The sequence below is a fragment of the Leptosomus discolor genome, chromosome 7 (genome assembly GCF_034619465.1).
Source record: "Leptosomus discolor isolate bLepDis1 chromosome 7, bLepDis1.hap2, whole genome shotgun sequence".
Taxonomy (NCBI): domain Eukaryota; kingdom Metazoa; phylum Chordata; class Aves; order Leptosomiformes; family Leptosomidae; genus Leptosomus; species Leptosomus discolor.
Window position 1 is genome coordinate 49117431 of NC_141397.1, and position 24144 is coordinate 49141574.

The following is a 24144-nucleotide window of genomic DNA, read 5'->3' on the forward strand; positions in this document are numbered from 1 at the left end:
AAGCTGCATATGGTTAGTAATAATTTTGTAATTGCCTGCTGGAATGTAACTAGCAGGCATAAATTAGTTCAATCCTATTAACTTTATGTTGCTCCAGCCACTTTGAAGGTGTTGGTTGGGTTTTTTTGTTTTGTTTGGTGGTTTTCTTCAGGGTGGTTTTGTGTTGTTTGGTTTGGTGTGTGGTGTTTTGTTTTTTGTTTTTTTTTCTGAGACCCTTTCTAAACTGAGGAGATGGTAGTGCTAGAAATCTTGTTATCTTGCAGCTGCTTCCCTTACATCACTAGAGTGTATATTCATGTGGTTGATCTGCAGGTATCGTGTAACATTACTGTGAAAGACTATTTCCTGATGACAGGATAAGCCTTGGGTAGGAGTTTGATACTTGTTTTGTCTGCACTGCTGTGCCATAGCAATATGCCCATGTTTTGCCAAGGTTGTGTGTTGTTTGTCATACTGAAATATAAGCTGTCTTTCAGAAAACAGGAAATCCGGATTTTATTAGCATTAAAAACATACAGATGCATGAAAAGCTCCTGATACACCTGTCACGGCAGGTCACGTTGACAAACCTGGTGTCATAAACAAGATAGCTCCACAGACAATGCTGCGTTCATTTGTAACTGATGGTTTTCCTTCTAATGATGAAGTAGGGAACATTTTTCAAAGAAATATAAGCTATTTTGGTCATACGCTCGGCATAGGTCTAAGAGGTGTTTGTGATACTGAAGAAGGATTATAAACTGAAGGTATTTGAAACAGTTGTTTTTCACAGTGCTTTTTTGTATATAAAAAATTCTGAATAGAGAGCTGATAGTAGAAATAAAACACTTTGTGAAGAAAATTATTCGTAGAGGAAGCTCTTCTTGCAGTTAGTATCTGAAATTTTTTATAATATGATAGTTAAGTTATTCACCTTCTTTGTCTTGATGTTTTATTAAATTGAGCTTTTTGGGTTTTTTTTAAAGATGCTTAAAGTGGTACTTTTAAGCATCACTGTGTAAGAGCATCAAAAATATTTTGAAGATAAAGGCTAATAGCTTATGTTTTGCTCTTCTGGGGCTTTTTTCTTGTTCTTGTGCTGATTCTTTATGAATTACTGTGTTAAGCTAGGCATTTTCAGAGAAGTTTCTTACCTTTTCTCTCCTTTCCTTCCCATTGCTCATGTCTTTTGAATGTGGTCTGCATCCTGTTGTCTTTCCCCTCTCAGTGCTCTACTGTCTGTTCACTACCTGAATAGAATCTTAAGAATTCTAATTCCATGTTCTCCAGAAATGACTGTTACATAAAGTCCTCCTTCATCAGGGTTTCAGGAACGGAGGAATGCAAGTTAAACTACCTAAAATAGAAAGAATCTAAGAGCCACATCTAAGGTCTTTTGTTTTACTTAACTAGTAGCTGAAAACATCAAGAATGCCTTTTCTTCTTCAAGCAAAAATATTACACTTAACCTTGAAGTACAACTGAAATTTAGCATCCATTTTGTTCTTCGGTTAGACCAGTTCAATGCTGTGCAAACATTCTTCTGTCCAAAATAGTCAGAAAAGCTTTTAGAATTTTTCCTTGTTTTTACTGTGGGTTGTTGGTTTTTTTTGTTTGGTTGTTTTTTTTTTTTCCTTCCTGGGAAGTACAATGATCAAAAAGGAACTGTAGCACAAAGCATATATTTCCAAGGGTTTAGAAACTGTGTTGCGTCATGATAAGATCTCTGGGCTCTTACACCAAGTATTCTTCAGATTTCAGCTGTGTTTGAGTGATGTATTAAAAGATTTCTCATTAAACCAAGGATGACTTGTTTTTAAAAAGACATAGCTTTAAGTTTTTGGGTTATATTAGGTAATGGCACATTCGGACAGAAGTATGGGAAGCCTTTGTTTTGTTTGGGTTAAGTCACTTTGTAGAAAGGTTTTGGTCTAGACCAAGGTAAAGAGTAATATTATTTTAATTGTTTTGTAAACAGTTTAATGTTTGTTTTCTTACTCCTTTTTCAGCCTCTAATGGAAAGCAAACTCAAAGCATTCAGTATTGGCAAAATGAGTGCTGCCAAACGGACTCTGAGCAAGAAGGAGCAAGAAGAATTAAAAAAGAAGGTAATGGTATACAACCAAGTTTTGTTTTGTATGCAGAGCTGAAATAAGTTTGCTTTTAGATTACAACGAGGTTTACCACCAAATTTCTTTATTTGGATAATTTTAGCTTTCTGAGAACGAAAGTGAGTTGTATTTTACATGTTTAATTGTTTTTTCTCATCTATGGCATTAAGATAGAGAGGCTTGTTTCTCTTCACTTCTGTGTGAGAAATCAAGCTCTCTGGCTTCCTGAAGTACTGAATTGCAGCAATCCATTGATTGTTGTATTGCTCAAAATGAAGACAGCCATCACCTTGGGTTATTTTTCTATTCGTTTGCTGTCTATCATTGGATTTCAGTAATTAGAAAGAGTACCTGTCACCTCTGAAATTGTTTCGGTATTCATCCTTGTTATTCTGTGAAACATATTTTTGTCTAATGACTTCTTTTGCAGTAAATAAAACATTAAAATTTGATACTGAATTTTAGGATACTCAGGAGCGTCCAAATTTTAGGAATTATGTAGCTGATAGTTGCTAAGGTGGAAGTTTTGAACGTGTTGGGCTTTGAACTTTACACACACAACTCTCTCACTATTTCAGTGGGATATCTCCTGCTAAGTTGTCAGAAATACTAGCCTAAGAAAACATGGTAGTGCTAAATTTAGTGTCTCGTTCAACTTTATTAAGTCATTGAATTAACTTCTCTGGGAAATACATAAAGGTGATCCTGTTGTTAATATCCTTAGTCACTTGGGTTGATCATAATGGGTAAGATGGATTATGTACTGTTCTCTGACGCTTAGGTCAACAAAGCTCCAGTCTCATAATGCTGGTCTTATGGTCTTTTCTGTTTGGCGTCTTTTAAATGTTAAATTGCCCTGTAAACTCGATGGACAGTTATATTTGAGCTTACAGGCCTTATTTGCTTTATGTATTATGTGCTATGTTCTTCCCACATGTCTCAGAAATTTGAGTTCTGTCTAAAATTGAAACTGATTTGATGCAGTTTGTAGCATGAACTCTAGAAAATAAAAAGGAGTGTCACATAGCTAATTTAAGAATAGCTGTCTAGTGAAGGTTGTTCTGTGATGATAGTAAATAGATTAACATTTGCTATGTAGGAGGATGAGAAGGCTGCCGCAGAAATTTATGAAGAATTCCTTGCTGCCTTTGAAGGAAGTGATGGTAATAAAGTGAAAACATTTGTAAGAGGAGGAATCGTTAATGCATCTAAAGGTATATCTAATCTTTTTGGGGGGGGTGGTGGATCATTTGGCTTTGAGTAAAGACAAAGACTGGCTTTGAGTTGCATTTTAAAATTAGTATGTTACGTTAGAAACAAGGAAACTTGATGCTAAAATCTACTTTATGCTTTGACTCGGTAGGTAGTGGTGTGATTTGTCTTTCAAACTTCAGAGGAAAAATGCGTTATTTTTGTGATCTTTGTTCCTTTTCATATTAATAGAGGTTAAATTACAGAAAGTTTGTATTATCCCATTTATTTTTTGATGAAATAATATATTGAATTGAATGAACAAGACAGAACAACAGCATTCTTTCTAATGAACAGTATTGTGCAGCATTAGTTAATACAATTTGTTTTAAATTTGTCTTTAATTTCAGAGGAGCATGAAACGGATGAAAAACGGGGTAAAATCTATAAGCCTTCATCACGATTTTCAGATCAAAAAAATCAACCAAGCCAGCCATCTAATGAGAAGCCTCCATCCCTCTTAATGATAGAAACCAAAAAGCCTGTAAGTTTTGTGTTTGAATATTAACCCCATACTTAGAAAGTATTTATAAGTGCTTACAAAAAGGTCTGTGTGATCTTGCATAGTAGTTTTATCTGCATTTATCAGATATTAAAAGGTGGAAATTATTTGCTTAATCCCGTAGCAAATAACAAGATGATGAAATGCAAAGGTCCGGTAGCCCTGTGTCCAGCATAATACACCTAGTACTGCACTTTGATTTGGCTGCTGTATGTTTTTACTGTGTTCCTGCTAATTGAGACAGACTTCTCATGAATACAGATTTAGTGACTGTTGCAAAGTAACAGTATCTCCAGTCCTGAGAATTTGTGAGGTTTTGGAAGCAATTTTTCTCGCTGCCATCTGTTTTTAGGTTTTTATAACTTGGAAAAAAAAAATGAAAAAATTGACCTTTGTGTTGATACAGGTTTTTTTCATGCTGAGGTTTTTTGATTTTTTTTTTTTTTTTTTGTGGTGGTGTTTTAGAAGTTACTTTAGCTCTTTGAGTTATACCAAATAAGTTGTAGAACTTGCATGTTTTTGAAGCTGAACACCTTGGTTTTATTTAATTTATTTTGACTTCTGTATGGTTTGATACTTTTTTTTTGTTAAACTGAGATTTCATCATAAAAAATAAGTGGAAATATTATGAACAAATTTAGTCTTTAAGTCAAGTGATAGTTACATATGACTACTGTTACTACTGTATATGTGTAATGTGTAATTAATGTCTTGGATGTCTTTAAAAAGTCTTATAATAGAGCTTTATACAATTTTTAAGCATAAGTGGAACACATTTGATACTGCCTGTTAGGGTGGGAAATGAGATGTAATGTGGTAATTGTGGGTAATCCCATCCTAGCCTCTGTCCAGCTCTATAAACAAAACTCAAATTTAGACTAGTGGGGTAATACTGAATGGCAGTTTTGATTTTCATTGTATGTAAAGCTCTACAGTTACAGAAATGTATTTTTTTATTATGCTGAGCTCTGTTCTGTCATATGCGAGTGTTTGTGCTGTAAGAATATTACTGCTTTTCAAATTTGTTGTAAATACTTACAAGTAATGCAATCAGTTTACTCACTTGCCCTGTCCAATGGTGATTTAAGATAATGAGGTAAAAATGATTTTATTTATTTGGCAGACCCTCCCCAAAAACAAAAACAAACAAACATCTTTGCCTGGGGTGAGTAGGAAGTCCAGTTTTTCCAAAGCTGTAGTGTGTAACACAATAAATATTTTGTATGTCTGCCTATTGGAAACGTTTTCATTTAAATTTGGTTATATAAAAGCAATGTTGTTGAAGAGTTCACATGAGTTAGTTAAGGTACATATATTACAGTAAAATAAAAAAGTATGACAATATCCATATTCTTTGCCATTCAAGAGTGTTTTTCTGAAGATCTTGAACTATTTAGAGTAACTGTTTCTTCAGACCTGTATTTATATCTGAAAGCAAGCAAGAGAAGGAAATTCTTTTCACATAGAATGTTTGTCTGTGGATGAAATAATTGATTATATATGTGTGTGTATGTGTGTGTAAAAATAACTTGTGTATATATCTACACACGTATGTCAATTTAATTAGAGCATGATGGTTTGCTAGGGGCGCAGTCAGCTTTTAAGTTTGTAAGTGGGACAAAGTGACAATGCATCACATTTTAAATTTATTTGTGTTGTAGAGAGAGTGTTTGATCACACGTGATGTATTGTAGTAATGAGCAGTAACAAAGTTTAAGCTCTCCTTAATTTTGTGTGTTTAGCTTTGTGTTTGATAGCACTCAGTCTTAATGTTTTCAAGTCTGTTTGTAGTTTTGTTTTCCTCCTGTAGTTTACTTGGTTTGAAAGCTGTGGGTAAAATATGCATGGAAATTATCTAAAATTTTGTACATACGTATAATTTTTATTTTTGTTTCATTTTATCTGCTGAAATGTTGGCTGATGTGTCTTTAATTTTAGCCTTTGAAGAAAGGAGAGAAGGAAAAGAAAAAGAGTAATTTGGAACTTTTTAAAGAAGAATTAAAGCAGTAAGTTGGACTAGTTTTTAACTTGTTTTCACAGGCAATATTTAGGATCGTTCTTGCTAAGCTGTTTCCCAAAGTAGGTGGGTTTTTGTTGGTTGTGGGGTTTTTTTGGTTTTTTTTTTTGTTTTGTTTTGTTTTGTTTTTCCCAAATTCTTGTGGAGTGGTATAACTTAAGTTCCAGTGATAATTAAACAAAGTACAAACCCATGCTGGTAGATGCTCAGTATAGGTGTCTGTGATTTGTCTGGATAATCAGTTGCCACCTAACTAGTTCTCTGGTGTTCCTTGATACTTCTACCCTTTCTTAAGCTGGGTGGTGGTAGAAAGTGTTTACCACTCTTGCTGAAAAGGGCTTCTGTTTTGAAATCTAGCGTCAACCAGAGGCTGTAAAACAATCAAAGAATAAACCAAAAAAGCTTGGTATGCTGGCTTACATCTTTGTCTGTTGGAACAAATGGATTTCGTAGCATGTCAAAGATGTTTCATGGTGACCTTTGAAACAGTTTGATACTGCCTTCCTAAGCAGAAGAATATCTGCAGCAAATAAACAAAAAAGTTACACATAAATGCATAAAATATTTCAGAGATCGCAGTAAGTTAATAACTGGCTATGTTTCCAAAGCTACCGAAGATGATTTTTGAATCAGTTAGGTGTGAATAGATGCTTTGATGATTGAATCAACCAGCCATCTACCAGGATAAAAAATGGAAACCTAGGTTTGTTCTTTGACAGCTGCTGTCAGTATGTTGCAAACAAGTGGGACTTAGGTAGCAATTCTGTTATGAATTAGCAAGTGTGAGCCTGCGAATGAGAACACTTGTTAACATGGTCTCGCGCGTTGTTGAAGTTAGTGGAGGTACAGCAAGACAAATAGGTGCTGTAATGGATGAGGATGTGCAGGTTTTGGGTGTTGACTTTTTCTCTTGTTGGGGACGTAGCAGAGAGATTGGAAGCAAATTGAAACGTATATCAGACTCAGGAAGAATATGAAGTTTTGCCAGTGTCTCTAAAACTATATCCGGAGGATCTGTAGTATGAGATTGAGCTTTTGTATTCATGCAGAAGTAAGACTTGTAATTAAAGTTGAGAGATATACTTCAGTTTGCATAATTTTAAAAACAAGCGAAATAATGCTTCAAAAAGCAGATTGTTTCACTTTTGAGTGTGTAATACAACAGAAAGAGCATCACATGTATGTAGTGTAACAGAGCACCATATGTTTACACTGATGTTAGAGACGGAAAACAAAATAATCTGTGTGCATTAGAAAACAATAGGTACTGCATTATAAATCTGTAAATGGCTCTTATGAGTAGTGCATGAACTTCACTGCTGTCTGTTCATTAACTGATGTAAATGAATTTAATTGACAGCCTTGTATGCCTGGTACACAATATCTTCATACCAGGATTTAAGGCCAAACTACGAAGAACCAAATAGTTACTTGTTGTGTGTACTGTCCTTAGAGGTATAAACTGAGATGAGATCCTCTGTGTTCTGGAGATAGTCATATGGGGGTGTCTGTCACCCTACAAGGTGACAGCCTACATGAAAAAGGCTTAGGAAAGGTAGGAGGAGAAATAGACACTAAGGAGTTATGTGCATCTTGAAAAGCCATCTGAATGGTCAGTGGCTCTCTGGCACTTGAATGTGGAATTTGGGTCACTTTTTCAGAGCACAGTTCTTATTTTTGGTCTTGTAAATTGCTTCTCAAACCAAGTCAATTTTGTTTGAGATAAAACACTCTGACAGTATGAATGAGGAAGCATGCAGCTAGAGTAATTTTGGTAGATACATTCCAGTTGATTAAACAAAAATTTCAAATTGTCAGTTTGAATTTCTAGCAAGCACATTGTTTAATATTAAAAATTCTCATAATTCTAAAGTTAATTGGAAATTTTAGAATTAAAACCTCAAAATTATATGAAGTTGTTACTTAGGTTAAACTTGTTTTGTAGAATACAAGAGGAGCGTGATGAAAGACATAAAACAAAAGGTAGACTGAGTCGTTTTGAACCACCCCAGTCAGATTCAGATGGCCAGCGTCGTTCAAGTAAGTAGATGTTATTTTTTATGTTTGTTTGGACTACAAAATTTGTAAACTAAGTTATATGTATTTTTATTCTATTCATTCAGTGGATGCTCCTTCAAGAAGAAACAGATCATCTGGTGGTAATACAGTTTCTTTTCTCATTCAATATAACGTTGTCACTTAAATGCATAACAAGGATTATGACTTTTTTTTCCTGTTTTTCTTTTTCCTCCATCATTGTAGTACTGGATGATTATGCACCAGGGTCACATGATGTTGGAGATCCCAGCACAACGAATTTGTATCTTGGAAACATTAATCCTCAAGTAAGTTTGGAGCCAAGGAGTGAAGTGCATTGTTCACATGTTTGGGTCTAGCTGAATTTTTTTCCAGTGGCAGTTTTCCTCCCTTTTTATTTTAAACCATATGCATATGTGTAAACCCATATACTAGGTACAGTTGGTGACTCTAGAGGCATTATTTATTTGAGTAGATGTTCTATACATGATGCTGCTGAAGTTAAGGTTTAGACTTATCGGTTACTAGATGTAAAAATGCTCAGTTAAAATTATTTTTCTGTTTTTCTTAGTGCAAGGCGGATCATATCTCAAATTTGTGTGCTCAGTTTAAAATGCAAATTTTTTAATTTTTTTTTTGCAATGGATCACATTGGGGAGGTGTCAATGGAGTGCTGATTTTCAAGAAAATTAGAAAATTAAAATCTTGACATTTGGATGATAGTATGAAAAAGTATCTTGGAAATACAGTAGCAAGATGCTGATTTTTACCGTTTTTTTCATGTAGATGAATGAAGAGATGTTATGTCAAGAATTTGGACGCTTTGGACCATTAGCAAGTGTTAAAATTATGTGGCCAAGAACTGATGAAGAAAGAGCAAGAGAAAGAAATTGTGGCTTTGTTGCCTTTATGAACAGGAGAGATGCTGAAAGAGCACTAAAGAATTTGAATGGTAAACAGATTTCTCTATTTGAAATTGTAATTATCCACGTAGGAATATTGAGGAGTAACTGTAAGTGTATCTTGAAGTTACTTTATCAGACTGGTGATGGGTGTGCTGTAACTCCAGTAGCTACACACTGGTGGTGATTTTTGTTTACACTGACTGTTACTGGCAGCTGTATGTCGTCAAACTATAGCATACACCAGGGGCTGGGAATACGGGTGGCTTTTGCTGTGGGTAAAGATGTAGAATTTCTGAGTGTTTTGAAGGTGTGACCAGGAGGTAATGTTTGATAATCTCTTATCTGTAAACAGACTATTTTAAGACTGAATCTATTACTTGTAGTTGTTTAACAACAATATTTTTTTTTGTAATTTAACTAGTGCACAGGATATAATCAATAATTGGTGATAAATATGTTGTGTTCTTTTGAATAACGGCTAACTTTATAATACTACCGAGGTAATGGTACTACACCAGACATGTCATTTTGCATATGGACTGTCTTGTCTATCTTTTATTTGGAAAAAAAAAATAAAAAAAATGATGTGATGATGAAAGCTATGTGCTTTCTGTTCGTGAAGAGCCTGACAATCAAAAATCAGCACCCTAGACAAAAAGAATAAAAAATGAAAGGTTGCCCTTGCATATCTTATTCAAAATGGTCCTTTACTAGGACCATTAGTAAGTAGGCTTACACTGTGTAGGAGTTCTAATTGGTTATTATATTTGGTTTTGAATAATATAATTTGAAATTTGCTTTTATGAACAAAACATTTTGAAAACTTGAAGTGCAGAAATAATAGAATTTAAAAATTACTGTGGTGATTTTGATGTGCTGAATATAAAATTAAAAAAAAAATTTTCCACCCAACAAGTCAAGTAATTGTGTACGGTAGTTTCCTGAAAACGTACATTGCGAGGAAGACTAATAAAATACTTAATGTAATAGGCTTTCCTTTGCACATGATGTCGTCTCATAAATGTGATACACTAATCAACAATGTAAGCAAAAAGCGGACTATGGCAGGAAAACCTAAACATTGCACTTACATGGAGAAATCTCGAGTGACGCAGAGGCAATTTATAGCATAATGATGTGTTTTGTTTTATTTATTTTTTATTTTCACTTTTTTCAGGCAAGATGATTATGTCATTTGAAATGAAGCTAGGTTGGGGCAAAGCTGTACCTATACCACCACATCCAATATACATTCCGCCTTCTATGATGGAGCATACCCTCCCGCCTCCGCCATCAGGACTGCCTTTTAATGCCCAGCCTAGGGAGAGATTGAAGAATCCTAATGCTCCAATGTTACCACCACCAAAAAACAAGGAAGATTTTGAGAAGGTAACTTTACAGTACCCTGGGCCGTATCTTGTTGTTAAATGCTACATCTGTGACAGTATTTCAGTGGCTTCATAGATTTGCATTGTTCAGACTGACTTTGGCGGCCCTTAGTGTACAAACTCGCTGGCTCCCTGCTGTAGCCCAAGGGAACCTACTTAATTCCTGAAGCTCTGTTTCATGTCTGTGTTAGGGTACAGTGTATTGGGTTTTGATTTATTTTAGTGCTGCTTTAAATCTGGCTATCATTTTCCCCCTCCAGGCTCCCTGGATTTTTTTCTCCTACGTCCCCCCCCTTTTGTTGGCTGCCAAATTGCAGTATCTAAATTGTTTTCTTTAGCGAAAATAATTATGTTTTAATTTGGGTAGCATTATTTTTACACTAGAGGAGTTGATGTATTTTGTGTAGAAGGTAATTAATCTGGACATTGAGTAAGTATTTTATGCTACTTATGGAGTCAGTTTTCAAACTCTTTTTTTTTTTCTGGAATATTAGCTGATAAAAGGGTAAGTATCTTGTAATCACAAACCAACTTGAATTACATTTGTAAGAATTTGTTGAATCTTTGAATGACACTTAAATGCTAGGGCTGTTTTTTGTAAGACTTGGGAATAAAGTAATACCGATGTGATCCAAGTCGAATAGTTTCATAAACTTAAGAACTCCTTTCTTAATTATATTCAGTGTAGTACCTATTCAGTGCATCAATGTACATTCTGACAGGAATGTTCTGATACTTTGCAATTAGTGAACCTTTATGGTTCACTGACACAACCATTTGCATTTTGTGTAATTGCTTAGTTATAACTTCACAGCAGTGATTGCCTGCAAAACTTGTGATAGATGTGTAGTATTTTCATTGCATATGTATATTTTTGCTTGTTACTTGTTAACAATACTCACATATTCTATGTTTATTATCTGATGTGACTTCATATACAGACTCTGTCGCAAGCCATAGTCAAAGTGGTTATCCCAACAGAAAGGTACATGTTTTTCTTTATTATTACTGATCTAAATATAGAAAATTTCCCCTTCGGAATTTTAAAGAAAAATGGTGATGTTGAGGAAAAGGTAATGGCTTGACTGAGCAATGGTACTTTTGTCACTCTTGAGAGAAATCTGTGTTTTACAGTCTGTTATCCTTATCTTCATAACTTTTTTTTTTTTTTTTTAGTGAGGATAGATTTAAGTAATTGTCTTTTGCATTTGATTTGAGCACTAATAATTGAGCACAGGGTAATTTTGTGAGTGAACACTAGGGTGAAATAACTTATCTTAGAGATGCTGTATACGTCCTGATACAAACATCGGAGTAGTTCACAGCTAGGATGCAGCTGTCTCCAGTGTGGTGCTGTGGGGTTCACGCCCCCCCCTCTTTTTTTTTTTTTGACTTGCATACTTTGTAACCAGTTTAGTTAAAAATAGCTTCTGATTTCTGCTATTTTTTTTTAACGTACAACAGTTAATAATTTTGGTCACTGAAAAAGGTGATTCTGTATTGCAAGGGTATTTTTACATTTTGGTCCCCATCAGCGCTCTGACCTCCACACTAGTCTAGGTATACTCTTGCTCAGTTAAGCTAAAACCTTTTCCCAAACATAGGAACACAACACTGTTTTAACAGTAAATAAGCACAAAAGATTACCAAATTCTCTTTGACATTGGCCTTGGTGAGCAACACCAGCTGAACTGTCTGCGGCAGCGGGGGACCAGGAAAACATCATGGGATGGATTGGGAAAGTATACAGTTTTTGACCAGACATTGGTACGATCGGCTCCAATAAATGTGGTTTTATTATAACTGAAAAACTTTTTTTGTTGGCCAACTTAAGCTAAATGACATTTTAAAATAATGCACTTAAAACTATCATCTTTTTTTACTACACTGTTTTAATTGTCACAAAGTCCCTTTTTTCTTTTTTTCGCGTGTGTGTGTGGGGGAAGAAAAAGATTTGTGAAGCTAGTTATAGTAGTATATTAACATATTTGTTGATTGTAGTATTCTTGAGATTTTAGGACCGTACAATTTTGGTTGGGTAGAGACAGGAATAATAATTAGGGTGACTAGGAGAAGATTTGAGAAACGTATTGAGTAGTAGAACCAGTCCTTGTAAAACTGTACAGTGATTATAGAGTAATTAGCTTTCAGAGAAAAATATTCCATTTTATTTAACTGTAGCATTTTGAAAGCTCGTATGATAACAAAAGCTCATGTTAATTGAATTGTATTTGAAAATACTTTCAATTTTTTTTTCCTGATGACTTTCAAAGGTGCTAATGACAACTGCTAAGACGATTACACAGTGCATCACATCATGCAAAAATTTCAACTGACTTAAGTGGGGTGATACGTTTAATTATTCTTCTTTGTTCGAAAATTTTCAATACTGGTTTTTAAAATGTCTTACTTCTTAGTATTTACTAAACAGAAAACCTTGAGTATACACAATCAAGTTTTTTTCTGAGAAATTAATTTTCAAGTAGTCATGCGCTCTATACCAGAACGCATGTTAACACTCTTTCAGATACGGGATGTATCAGATACTGCATCTTTTTTCATACATCTGAGGTCTTTCCAAAGCAGATGTTCGCGTTCAAGCATAAGCTGCTCTTATGCAACTTCAGTGTAATTGATGAAAGAAAAATTAGATGAAAGCCAATGCCATGGTTCTACAGGAAGCCAGAATGATCGCATTGAGCTTGCTTTAAAATAAATGAATGGTTGAAAGCTAATTGTATTTTTTTTCTTACTGATGTTTTCAAATACAGTTCATGTAACAAGTCTTGCTATTTAGACTTTCAGAACACTGCTTTAAATAAAATGGTTATGGAATTTTTGAGACTGTCCTCTTTGCAGTGTTTATGGGATTATAAAAAACAAACACAGGAAAATTGAGCTGTAAGAGCTGTTTGGCTTTTTATGTGTAATATTTGAGGCAAATGTAGATTTAATACTAGCTGGTATATAACAGAACATTTGCTAAGTTTGCAGATGGCAGGGGCAGGTTTTTATTACTAAGTTTTTAAGCTGAATTTTTTTTTTTTTTGATCTAGTGCATTATATCTGTGGCAGAACTTTGAATACTTATGGTAGAAAATCACTTCATTACTAAAAGTAATAGAGAATTCTGCAGCTTTTCAATGTAGAAGTTTTTGAATTTTAATAATTAAAAACCTGCTAAAAGGAAATCTAATAAGACACAGTAAAAAAACAATATCCATTTGTTACATGAAAGAAAGTAAGCTTAAAAATGTTAAAATCCGGGATTTTTTCTGGTTTGGGTTGGGTTTTTTTAATTTATTTTATTTTATTTGAATGGCCTTCAAAGGACATGTGCTGTGAAGCTTTTGGTATATGTAGGTAATCTATATTTGAAAATTCAGGATCCTGTTTCCAAAAAACCCAAAAAGGTTGGAAACTGACGATCACTATTCTTTATGAAGCTTACATGACTGTCTCCTGTTAGCATGCTGATAAGTGGCTCTGCATTTTCAGATGTGACTTGAAAAATGTAAACTTCACATCTGCTTCTTGCCTGTCTGAGGATGTGGTGCTGAATGAAACATACAGATTTTTTTAGAAATTTTTTTTTAATTGTGATTTGGTTCATTTGAGTGTATGAGGGAGGAAACATTGGATGGTATGACATAGTGATGGACAGTTTTGTTCTATGCCAATAGTTCAGTCTTGAACAAAAAGAGATTATAAATTTAATAAAACCGTTGCCCTGTTTGGCATCAAGAAGGCTATTTGCATTTCTTTTTCATACTTGGATAGTTTGAAAGCTGAATGCAGTTTCTATTGAATATTCAAAAGTATGTGTGTTTAATTTTGAGCATAATGTTCAACCACTTCTTCCTCTGTAGAACTTTAGCTAGCACTTTTGTCTTAGTTCTAGACAACTTAGATGAGGGCTTAGTTTTTGATAGTTAATTCTACTTTGGTGTTCAGTTGCCCATTTTTATGCATAAGGACTATTAAGCTTCTGCTAAGCAAGAAATGGTGTAGGCTAAGCTGTGGAAATTCAGGAAAGAGGTCTCCTCTTAAATTCTTACTCCACCACTCTTAGGCATGTTTTGATTTTAGAATGCCCATGTCTATGATGCAAGGCTATAACATATTCCATGTTACCTTATCTTTTATACAGTTTTCTTAACAATACAGCAAAATAATCTCCTGCACAGTTGTAGTATCTTAGGTGGAGTGTAGTTTTATAGTGTTAGGTCTGAATCAATTTTTCTTTAACTGTGTTGTTGTTGTAGGAATTTGCTCGCTTTGATACATCGAATGATAGAGTTTGTGGTACGGGAAGGGCCCATGTTTGAAGCCATGATCATGAACCGAGAAATCAACAATCCAATGTTCAGGTGCGTATTACGTTACTTCAGTTTGAAATAGCGCTATTTTAACTGTTGCTAATATTTTTATTTCTGAGATACTAATAAGAGTCGGTTTTACTATGTCTATGTGCAGATTTAAATTTTGCAAACTATAGAAATGCTTATGCTGTCTCTTTATGAAGAATGCACGTTTATTCCAGTTGTTACTACTATGTCCATATAAATAAATAAAATACTATATGCACACTATAAAATAGATTTGTACATATATAAGAATATCTATAATAAATTTTAAAAACAATTACATTTAATGCCTTCTTTTCTGAGGGATTCAAAGTCATTAGTGGAAGCAATAGCATACATTTTAAAAAAAGAAAAAATCCCCCCCCCAAACAGACTGACTAACACAATATAAAGTCTAGTCTTCCTGGAGCCTAATTTTTAACCTTTAGCAAGAGCTGTGAATAATTTTTTTTCTTTGACATCATTCCAAATAGGATTAAACTTTAGCTGACATAGTGAACTTGTCAGAATTTCCAGCTCTTGTCGTTAATGGAACAAAAAAGGATCAATTTCCAAATTTCTTGTGAAATGCAGTCTCTGAAAAACTTTCAGAGAAATACTAAATGACCTTTTAAAAATGTTTTATTTGCAGTAAGGCTGAAGTGCTTCGTTATGATTTTTACGTATGAGTTGAGAAAATATGCAGGTCAAAATATCCTGGCCATTAAAAATGGGCTGCCTTTTTTTTTTCTTTTTTTTTTTTTTTTAAACAAAACAAAACCCTGATCTTGTCAGAGTGTTCTGACAGACAATTTACTGGTGGAAAACTTTTGAGTCATTTAGTATTCAGTCAGAGCAACCAAACTGTGTAACTGCAAGTTCTTGCACCACTTGTGCTAAGGTTCCAGTTGCTCCCGTAGTGACTCTTTGCACTGATTATTCTTCTGCTTTACTGTGGGGCTGCACAGGTTCTTTCTGACCCTGTTTAACTCTGAAAAACACTGTGCTTTTGTGGGATTCTGCGCTCTGCTTTGCACATCGCGTATGTGTGTGTGTGGAGCGGTTGCACTTAGTTTGCACAGCTGTGCTGTGGATGTATATGATTTTAGCTATCTTGAGGTCATTTGGTAGCTGAGGTGGCATTCTGAACAGGGTTTGGTTGTTTGGTTTTTTTTTTTGTTACTTCCTTCAAATTTACTTCAGTTAAATAATTTGAAATGTATTTTGTGTCTTTTCTTTGCTCTTTCATTTAGGTTTTTGTTTGAAAACCAGACTCCAGCCCATGTGTATTATAGATGGAAGCTTTATTCAATTCTTCAGGCAAGTAGAATTTTAATGACAATTCATAACTGCAAGTGTAATGAAATAAAAGAACACAGAAAACCACCCCAACCTTTTTGTTTTTTTGTAGGGAGATGCTCCAACCAAGTGGAGGACAGAAGATTTCCGTATGTTCAAAAACGGATCATTTTGGAGGCCACCACCACTGAATCCATACTTGCATGGGATGTCAGAAGAGCAAGAAACGGAAGCGTTTGTGGAAGAACCGAACAAGAAGGGTGCACTTAAGGAAGAGTATGAACTTCCATCAATTTATAGTGCTGTTTTAACTGCTCATCTGCTTGGTTTTTTCCTGTTGTGTTTTTGCAGTTATAATATGTCATCCTTAAAATGTTACCATGCTTATCATAATATTACTTAAATTCTTAACCTTAGTGCTTTTCAGTTAGTCTTTTTTTGATGATACTTGTTGCTAAATACATTTTCTGGATTTGGTTAGATTTGTCATCATTGAACAATGAGTCCTTTCAATCCAATTGTTATTAATGTTTTATTTGAAGGGGATTGGGAAGATGAGAGTTTCTCCCCGTTTTCTATTTCTATCTGTGGATGGCGGTATATAGCACCTTTCTCTACATTATTATGATCTCATGAACTAAACAGTTATTTTAATCTTAAACTTATTGATGCTGTTCGTCAGAAATTAAAATTGGGAGCAGTTTAATAAGCAGGAAGAGATGGATCATCAGAGTTCTTTGCTGTGAATTCTAAGTGTGGTAGGGATGGCTATGGTAGTGGTAATATATACAAGATTTTGTTAATTTTGCTAGTCTTGTTCCAGCTGTGTTCTTAGCATGTTTGTTTTATTCTTTTCATCATAGTTACTGTACCAGTCATAGTTCTGGAGGTTTTAATACGTAATTTGTTTCTTAAATCTTCTTTTGAAAGGCTCAAAAAGGTATTCTTTTGAGAATATGGAGGTCAGGGAAAATCTGAAATAATAGCTTCTTACTAGCTTTCTGAATGTAATGTTTCTTATTCCACAGCAGAAATTACTTGCATGCTTTAGATTTATTTTGCCTTAATTATGCCTGCATTAGGTATTTCTCAGTTATTTTTCCTTGATTTCTGTATGTAGTCAAGACCTGAGTGGGAATTTTTTGCACTATGTTTATTTATGTAGTGTGTATGCATATGTTCATAAGCCACTGAAAAAATGCAGGCAACAGACTAAAAATATTTAAAATTTATTTTATCCTAAAGATGGAAAAATAAAAAAATAATAATTAAATGGAAAATCCTCAGTGCTGTTAATTTTATATTGAAAGTATTAAAATTCCCGATATTTCAGACAGAGGGACAAATTAGAGGAAATTCTGCGTGGATTAACACCTCGGAAGAATGATATTGGTGATGCAATGGTTTTCTGTCTAAACAATGCGGAAGCTGCTGAAGAAATTGTAGACTGCATTACAGAATCATTGTCCATTCTGAAGACTCCTCTTCCTAAGAAGGTGTCGAGATTTTGTATAATCTTGTATTTTGAGGGAAGAACTCACTTAACAGCACATGCACATAATTTACAAACGTTATTTCTTAAGTTTCAGATAGCATTGAGGTTTTGTATGAAAACATGGGTTTGAATTTACGTATGCTTTATTTCTGTGGGATTTTGTTTTATATTTTTGTTCTTTCTGAACCTGCTTGTAAATAATGTTCTGCCTTGCTGTGAAGTTGAAAATGGCAGAATAGTCTGTTCGAAGAAGGAAATAAAAATTGGAATGCAATGATCTGTTCTTTGTAATACTATGTAATATCACGTTACTGTGGCTAGTATCCTGTAGCATAACAGAGGGCTAATTGCCTCTTAGCATGTTTATTGACAATATGGCGGTGTTACACTTAGTTCTAATTCAATACTTCTAGGTAGTTTAAACTATCTTGTATTCTTTCTGGAAAAATGCATATATTTTTCAGGATAATTTAAACTCTAGAGTTAATATGAATATTCTTTATTGTAGATTGCAAGATTGTATTTAGTGTCGGATGTGTTATACAACTCTTCAGCTAAAGTTGCCAATGCTTCCTACTATAGAAAATTGTAAGTATAATATTTTAGGTGATTGGCTTAAAGTAATCCTTATATTCAGTTTTGTACTTCTCTTGCTAAATATGGTAGTAGAGGAATTCACACTTTTCTATGAGGACACTATTACAACACTGATATTTGTATCTTTTTGACTGAAAATGTAGGACATGTACGGTGTTAGTGCATAGGACTGCTTTGTAATGCAAAAAGAAGTGTATATACCCTATGCAAGTGACCACTTGCATGGAACCTCATAGAAGTGAGGATGTGCCTCTCTGGAGAAAGAGAGGCTGTAGATAATATTCAAGATACGGTATATCAAATAATCCATGTGAATAATTCAATTTTTGAAATAGGATTTTTTTTATTACAAGGTATTTTTTTAGTTCTACATGAACTTTGGAGAACTTATAAGGGGATTATGTACTTTGTTTCTAAGGTGCCAAGCAGAATTTAGGGAAAATGTCCAAGGGATAGTACCTTTGTCCTATTTAGGTATTTGATTGTGTCTTACTTCTTGGAGTCTCTCTAATGTAATGATAGCGTCATGGGGAATATTCAGCATGTTACAAAACTTTAGTGATTGCAGATGATGTTTCTTGTTGCAGTGTGTCTTTGCTGTGCCAGTTAATTTTTTTGCACATTGAGAGAAGCTCAAGGGCAGCTAGGCAGCTGTTACTCACTGTGCTTTCCTTGAGGGCCTCATTGAGTAAATTAGAATAGAAACTTAACTGAGAATTTTTTAAAAATACAAATTGAATTTTGAGCCAATTCTTGATTGTATATAAGGTTGTGAAACTTCTTTTATCCTCCTCCAATCTTTCCAGGCTGTATAAAGAGACTGCAGCAGATGTGCAGATCTCCCTTCACAGTTCTGTTGTTGTCCAAGGAGATTTAATATATAGTAATCATTTGCTTTATAGTTCAGTTCATGGCAACTATAGGGATCAGAACCTTGTGCTTTTGAGTCCTGTGTTCCAGGTATTTTCGTGAACTATGTATGTCCAGAAAACACATATTACAAAGTTTAACTAAAGAAATGTATATGTTTAATTCTAGTTTTGAAACAAAATTATGTCAGATATTCTCTGATCTCAATGCTACTTACCGTACAATACAAGGCCATTTACAGTCTGAAAATTTCAAGGTATGTATTTCATTGTTATTTACGTGACATAGAAGTCAAATAGGTGTTCCTGCACAAGAGATTGCATACTGTGATAGGTGGCTTAGACTTCAAGCTTCCTAGTTAAGCTTTTTTAAAAATTTATTTAAATAAAGTTTTCTGTCTTGCAAAGATAGCTTTGAAATTAAGAAAGAAAATTAGCATCTAACAGATGAAGTGTACTGGTAGATGTATAGTTGTGGAGTTGAGAGGTTGTCTATCTAGTACTTGAATTACAAACCAGGCCTTCTAGCTTTCTGATTATTTTTGGACCATCTATATTTCAGTTGCAAAAATAAATTGGGCTGCTCAGTGTGGAAAGAAACTGCTGGATATTACAGCATGAAGTTACTTTTAAACACTTTTGTGACAGTTCGGCTTTATTTTTTGAGGTCTGATAAGCAGTCTGACCATGGGTAGTTGATAAAGTGCTCTGCTTCTCACCATTCTCATGCTCAGCCTAGCTTTTCCTTCTCCTCTGTTAAAGATGCCTCTACAGTTTGGGGGTTGGTTGGTTGGTTGGCTGTTTATATCAGAAGCTTTAAATACAGAGCTTACAGCATAGTTAGTTTTTCTGTATCAGGGTCTTTATACTGGTTGTCCTACCTTCTCTGTTCCCAGTTACTCCAGATTGACAATCAGTTTTAGTTATCTGCTATTTTAAAACTGTTTATTAAATTATACGGTAAAGTCAGGCAGTAGATTTTTTTTTTTATATCGGCATTTCCAGCTACACTTAATGTACCAAGCTTGAGCTGAAGCCCATCATTTCAAATGTAATTCACTTCTAAAAAAAAAAAAAAAAAGAAAATAGGAACATAATTTCAGTTCAAGAATATGAATAACCCAGTGTTAATTTCAGTTATTTTACAGAGGGAAAGATATTTTCTGTTACATTTAGTAGAGGTACCTGCTTTGAACATCTGGGCAGAATGAAATTTGCTATCGGGCTAGGAACTGTGAACAGCTGAAATTGCTAATGTACAGGAATGTAAAGGGAAAATGAAACCCAAGTGAGATTTTTAGAAGAGTGGTTCCTATATACATGTTTTTGTAAAATTACTAGTCTTGCCCAGCATGGTGTCTTTGTAGTATACTTCAGTGTGGAACTACTTTAGGAGTGGCTGTCTACAGTAGCAGTTCTCTGCGGTGTATTTCTGATCGCTTAAAATTTCTTAATACAAATTTATTAGGCTTTTTTTTCCTATTGCTTCTAGCAACGGGTAATGACGTGCTTCCGAGCATGGGAAGACTGGGCTATCTATCCAGAACCATTTCTGATCAAACTACAGAATATTTTCTTGGGGCTTGTAAATATCATGGAAGATAAAGAAACAGAGGTAAGTGACCTTGGTAGTGATGCTAGCAGATGGTGAGGAAAAATGTGTAAATAAAAAATAGGTTTGGCAAGCGATTATTTTGATATCTCTGTTAGGGTGAATAAACCTTTTTTTTTTTTTTTTTTTTCCTCTGAATCCTTGCTCTTAAATACAGGTGTAACAGATATTTTCAGATGCAAATACTGTTTAATCTGTTTATGCATTTGTTGCTTGTAGATTAGGTGCTGTGGTGGAGTGTTATTGTTAAACCATATCAGAGCAAAGACTAGTGCAGCATGACAGGTATTTCCTTTGTCTGTGAATTTTGAGTTAGAATTTCAGGCACTAGTTTTAATTTCCAAGAGTTCTATATAGTTAGGCATCTGGCTACCTGAATCATATGCTGTGTTTTTCTGTGAGTGTTATGTTTGGATGTAATAGAGCCATCTGAGCTTTCTTAGTTTGAGAGGAAGATTGTGATGCATCATTTATACTGGTGATATTCCACTTTGATCTTAGCTGTCTTGCATAGCAGTAAGTTGCTAACTCTAGCTATGCTACAACATTTATATCTTTTTTAATAGAGGTTATTTTAAACAGGATATGTATCAAGTTTTAGTTATTGCATAGTGACATGTATAAATTATTATTCAACATTTTGAAACTCTGTGCTTAAAATTTTTAGAATACCATTGTCATTGAATGTGTCATTGTCAGTGAATGTGTACTGATCTGTTCACAGTTACATATAAATATTATTTAAGAGAATCAGGACAGTGGACACTAATAAATGGAGGTATGTTTAGGGTGAGTTAGGTTAGCTTATTTCCTTTAGCAGTGGAGCAGGGTAAATGTGCATATGGACAGTGCCTGTGCCTAACAATTTCGCATATGTAGGTGTATTTATTATTTATGTGTGTTCCTTCAATTTGTGTTCCTGCTAAATAGTTGATTTCTGTCAGTTGTTCAGATTACTGGTTCTCAGGGATTTCATACATAGTAAGTATAATTTATCTGACTGTAACTGGCTCATTTTGAGCTAAATCTTAGCTTAATATTTCTTCTTTTGAATATAGGTGTTGCAAAACTTCCAGTACATTGTGGATAAATTGCAAGCTCTTGCTTGTAATTTTTTATAGGAGGATATTGTCGTATTTTTCCTCTGCAATAAGCAGCTGTACTTGGTAGCAAAAATGGTTAAAGTTGAGTTTTTTTGGTTTTAGGTGTTTTTAAAGCTAATCCTTTAAAAAGAAATTAATAATTGGAGAAGTAAAGAAAAGCAATGTAGGTTTGTTCTTGAAATAGTTATTATTTGCTTTCAGGAAGTACCAGATGATCTTGATGGTGCTCCCATTGAGGAGGAGCTTGATGGTGCTCCACTGGAAGATGTGGATGGAATTCCTATTGATGCTGCTCCCATTGATGATCTGGATGGAGTCCCAATTAAATCGCTGGATGATGATCTTGATGGAGTTCCTTGTACGGAATGTTTCAGCTTTACTTTCAGTTTGAATCTTCAATTTTTGATGATTCCCTCCCCCAATTAGTTTTTACAAGTGCCAAGAATTAATCGTAGAATCATAGAATGGTTTGGGTTGGAAGGGCCCTTAAAGATCATCCAACCCCCTGCCATGGGCAGGGACACCTCCCACTAGACCAGGTTGCTCAAAGCCCCATCCAGCCTGGCCTTGAACACTTTGAGGGAGGGGGCAGCCACAGCTTCTCTGGGCAACCTGTTCCACTGTCTCACCACCCTCACAGTAAAGAACTTCTTCCTAATATCTGAATCTCCTCTCTTTCAGTTTGAAACTGTTACCCCGCATCCTATCACTACACTCCCTGATAAAAAGTCCCTCACCATCTTTCCTCTAGGCTCCAATTAACATTGTCATGTAGCTTCGTAAAATGTTGAATTGTTTAATTTCAATTTGGTCTAGGAAGAATTAGTTTAAAAACTGCTTTTAGATTGTAATTGCTTTAGAGACTCATTAGGTGTCTTCTGATGTTACACACATCAGGTTCCAAATCCTAATTTCTTTTCTTTGCAAATACTAAAATGATATAATATACTTCGGTATTTAAATCTGATTGTTATATTCTGTTTGACCTTTTAAAGAGCTTTGGAAATTATTTTTATGTGTGTCTTCTCCAACAGTGGATACAGCTGAAGACTCAAAAAAGAATGAGCCTATATTTAAAGTTGCCCCTTCAAAGTGGGAAGCAGTCGATGAATCAGAACTGGAAGCTCAAGGTTAGTTTTCAAAGTATATATGAACTGAAACACTTCTCTAAGTAAACTGAAAGGTTAATGTCATTTACCTATTTCATGATTATTTTAAACGGATCTGTTTAAAAGTGCTAATATGATTTTTGTAGTAATACGGTAGGTTTTTCAATTGTAACTTCTTTTTTTTGGTTACAACTTCAGTGAAGAAAGAGTATTCTGGTTTTGTTATTTTTAAAGGTTAGTAGGTTATTGAAGTTTCAGTTCATTAAGAATAAATATTGGAAAAAAAAAAAAACAACCCAAAAAAGCACCCTGGGTATATGGTTGGCAGTCTTTCTAATTATTTGTTTGGAAGATAAGATTTTACAAACTGATAAATACTTGGCTGCTTTTGAAGGATTTACTGAAACGTGGTATACAGTGTAAGTGAATATCTCTGTAAACTAAATATTCTGATAATGTGCATTTTTGAGTATTTCTGTGAAATAGTCTGTATTAAGTGCTGGATGCTGGTAAATTTTATCATACTGCAGTGTTTATTGTATCTACAAATACTAATTTTCAGATGAAGTTATAGCTTTTCCTGTTGTTAAAATTATCTTTCTGTCTCTTCTAGCTGTTACTACTTCAAAGTGGGAGCTTTTTGACCAACATGAAGAATCTGAGGAGGAAGAAATTCAAAAGTAAATACTTTTTCATTCTGATAAAAGCCTATTCATTTTCTGCCTCTAAGGTTGAGTGTCCTTCGAACTCCTTGTAAGATATATATGTATTATGAGAGCAGAACAAAAATAAAATTTTGAAAGTAGGAAAATAAGAAAATTGTGACAAATCAGGATTTTAGTGCAGCATGCTTTCAGCCTCCATAACTTTTTTTCTAACGTGATAAATTACACTTTTTGGTAGAGTTGTTAACCATAATCTTTAAATTGATGCTGATTTGATAACTTAATGTCAAATAGTAAGAACTAAGATAGTAGTGTTTTACAGTTTGGAAATCTTGACATCAGATACGTACGAATGTATCTACACCTCTGCATTTTGCTTTTGAGACAAACACAGTGAATGATGTTTGGATAGGTATGTTTCTTTGGATGCTAATAAACTCCATGCCATCTGTTGTTTTTGGGCAGTCTTTTACTTTGTTCTGTAGGAAATGGAGAGTATCTGTTACTCATGCCTTAAATACTTTACTGCAGCATTCCAGTGGCCAGTCAGGGAGTGTAATTTTGAATCTCTGCCATGTCTTGGGTTTGTCTCTAAAAAGCAAAAGTGTGGTAAATGTTGTTCTTTTATAAAACTTACTATGAAAAGCATGATTAGAGCACTTAAAAGAGATTTTGTTGAGGTAGTGGACTTGTTTTGAGCTGAGTTAGATATGCATTTGGTGACTGTAAATTTTATGAATTCTCGTGCAATCTGTTTATATGAAAAGTGCGAATTATCGGAGTATTAAAATCAACAATTCGGTTAAATGAAAATATAAAGATACCTATCTCACAGATGGAGACTGTTTTGTAGCTGCAG

The 24144-nt window shown here is 34.4% G+C and overlaps 1 protein-coding gene across 2 annotated transcripts in view; it reads left to right on the forward strand.

Moving 5' to 3' along the window:
• The window catches only part of U2SURP (U2 snRNP associated SURP domain containing), a 44449-nt gene that overhangs the window by 8819 nt on the left and 11486 nt on the right, over positions 1 to 24144 (forward strand). Inside the window, exons 3-23 of one of the 2 annotated variants that reach the window (XM_086468391.1) lie at positions 1989 to 2087; positions 3190 to 3304; positions 3692 to 3825; positions 4967 to 5008; positions 5782 to 5849; positions 7806 to 7900; positions 7984 to 8019; positions 8123 to 8205; positions 8684 to 8849; positions 9980 to 10191; positions 11132 to 11175; positions 14456 to 14560; positions 15790 to 15856; positions 15948 to 16111; positions 17169 to 17331; positions 17839 to 17918; positions 18966 to 19053; positions 20289 to 20411; positions 21713 to 21869; positions 22546 to 22641; positions 23234 to 23300. In XM_086468391.1, the coding sequence (XP_086324517.1) occupies positions 1989 to 2087; positions 3190 to 3304; positions 3692 to 3825; positions 4967 to 5008; positions 5782 to 5849; positions 7806 to 7900; positions 7984 to 8019; positions 8123 to 8205; positions 8684 to 8849; positions 9980 to 10191; positions 11132 to 11175; positions 14456 to 14560; positions 15790 to 15856; positions 15948 to 16111; positions 17169 to 17331; positions 17839 to 17918; positions 18966 to 19053; positions 20289 to 20411; positions 21713 to 21869; positions 22546 to 22641; positions 23234 to 23300 (2204 nt within the window). Of the gene's footprint in view, positions 1 to 1988; positions 2088 to 3189; positions 3305 to 3691; positions 3826 to 4966; positions 5009 to 5781; positions 5850 to 7805; positions 7901 to 7983; positions 8020 to 8122; positions 8206 to 8683; positions 8850 to 9979; positions 10192 to 11131; positions 11176 to 14455; positions 14561 to 15789; positions 15857 to 15947; positions 16112 to 17168; positions 17332 to 17838; positions 17919 to 18965; positions 19054 to 20288; positions 20412 to 21712; positions 21870 to 22545; positions 22642 to 23233; positions 23301 to 24144 lie in introns of those variants that run through there. The other variant, XM_086468393.1, reaches the window with a different exon arrangement.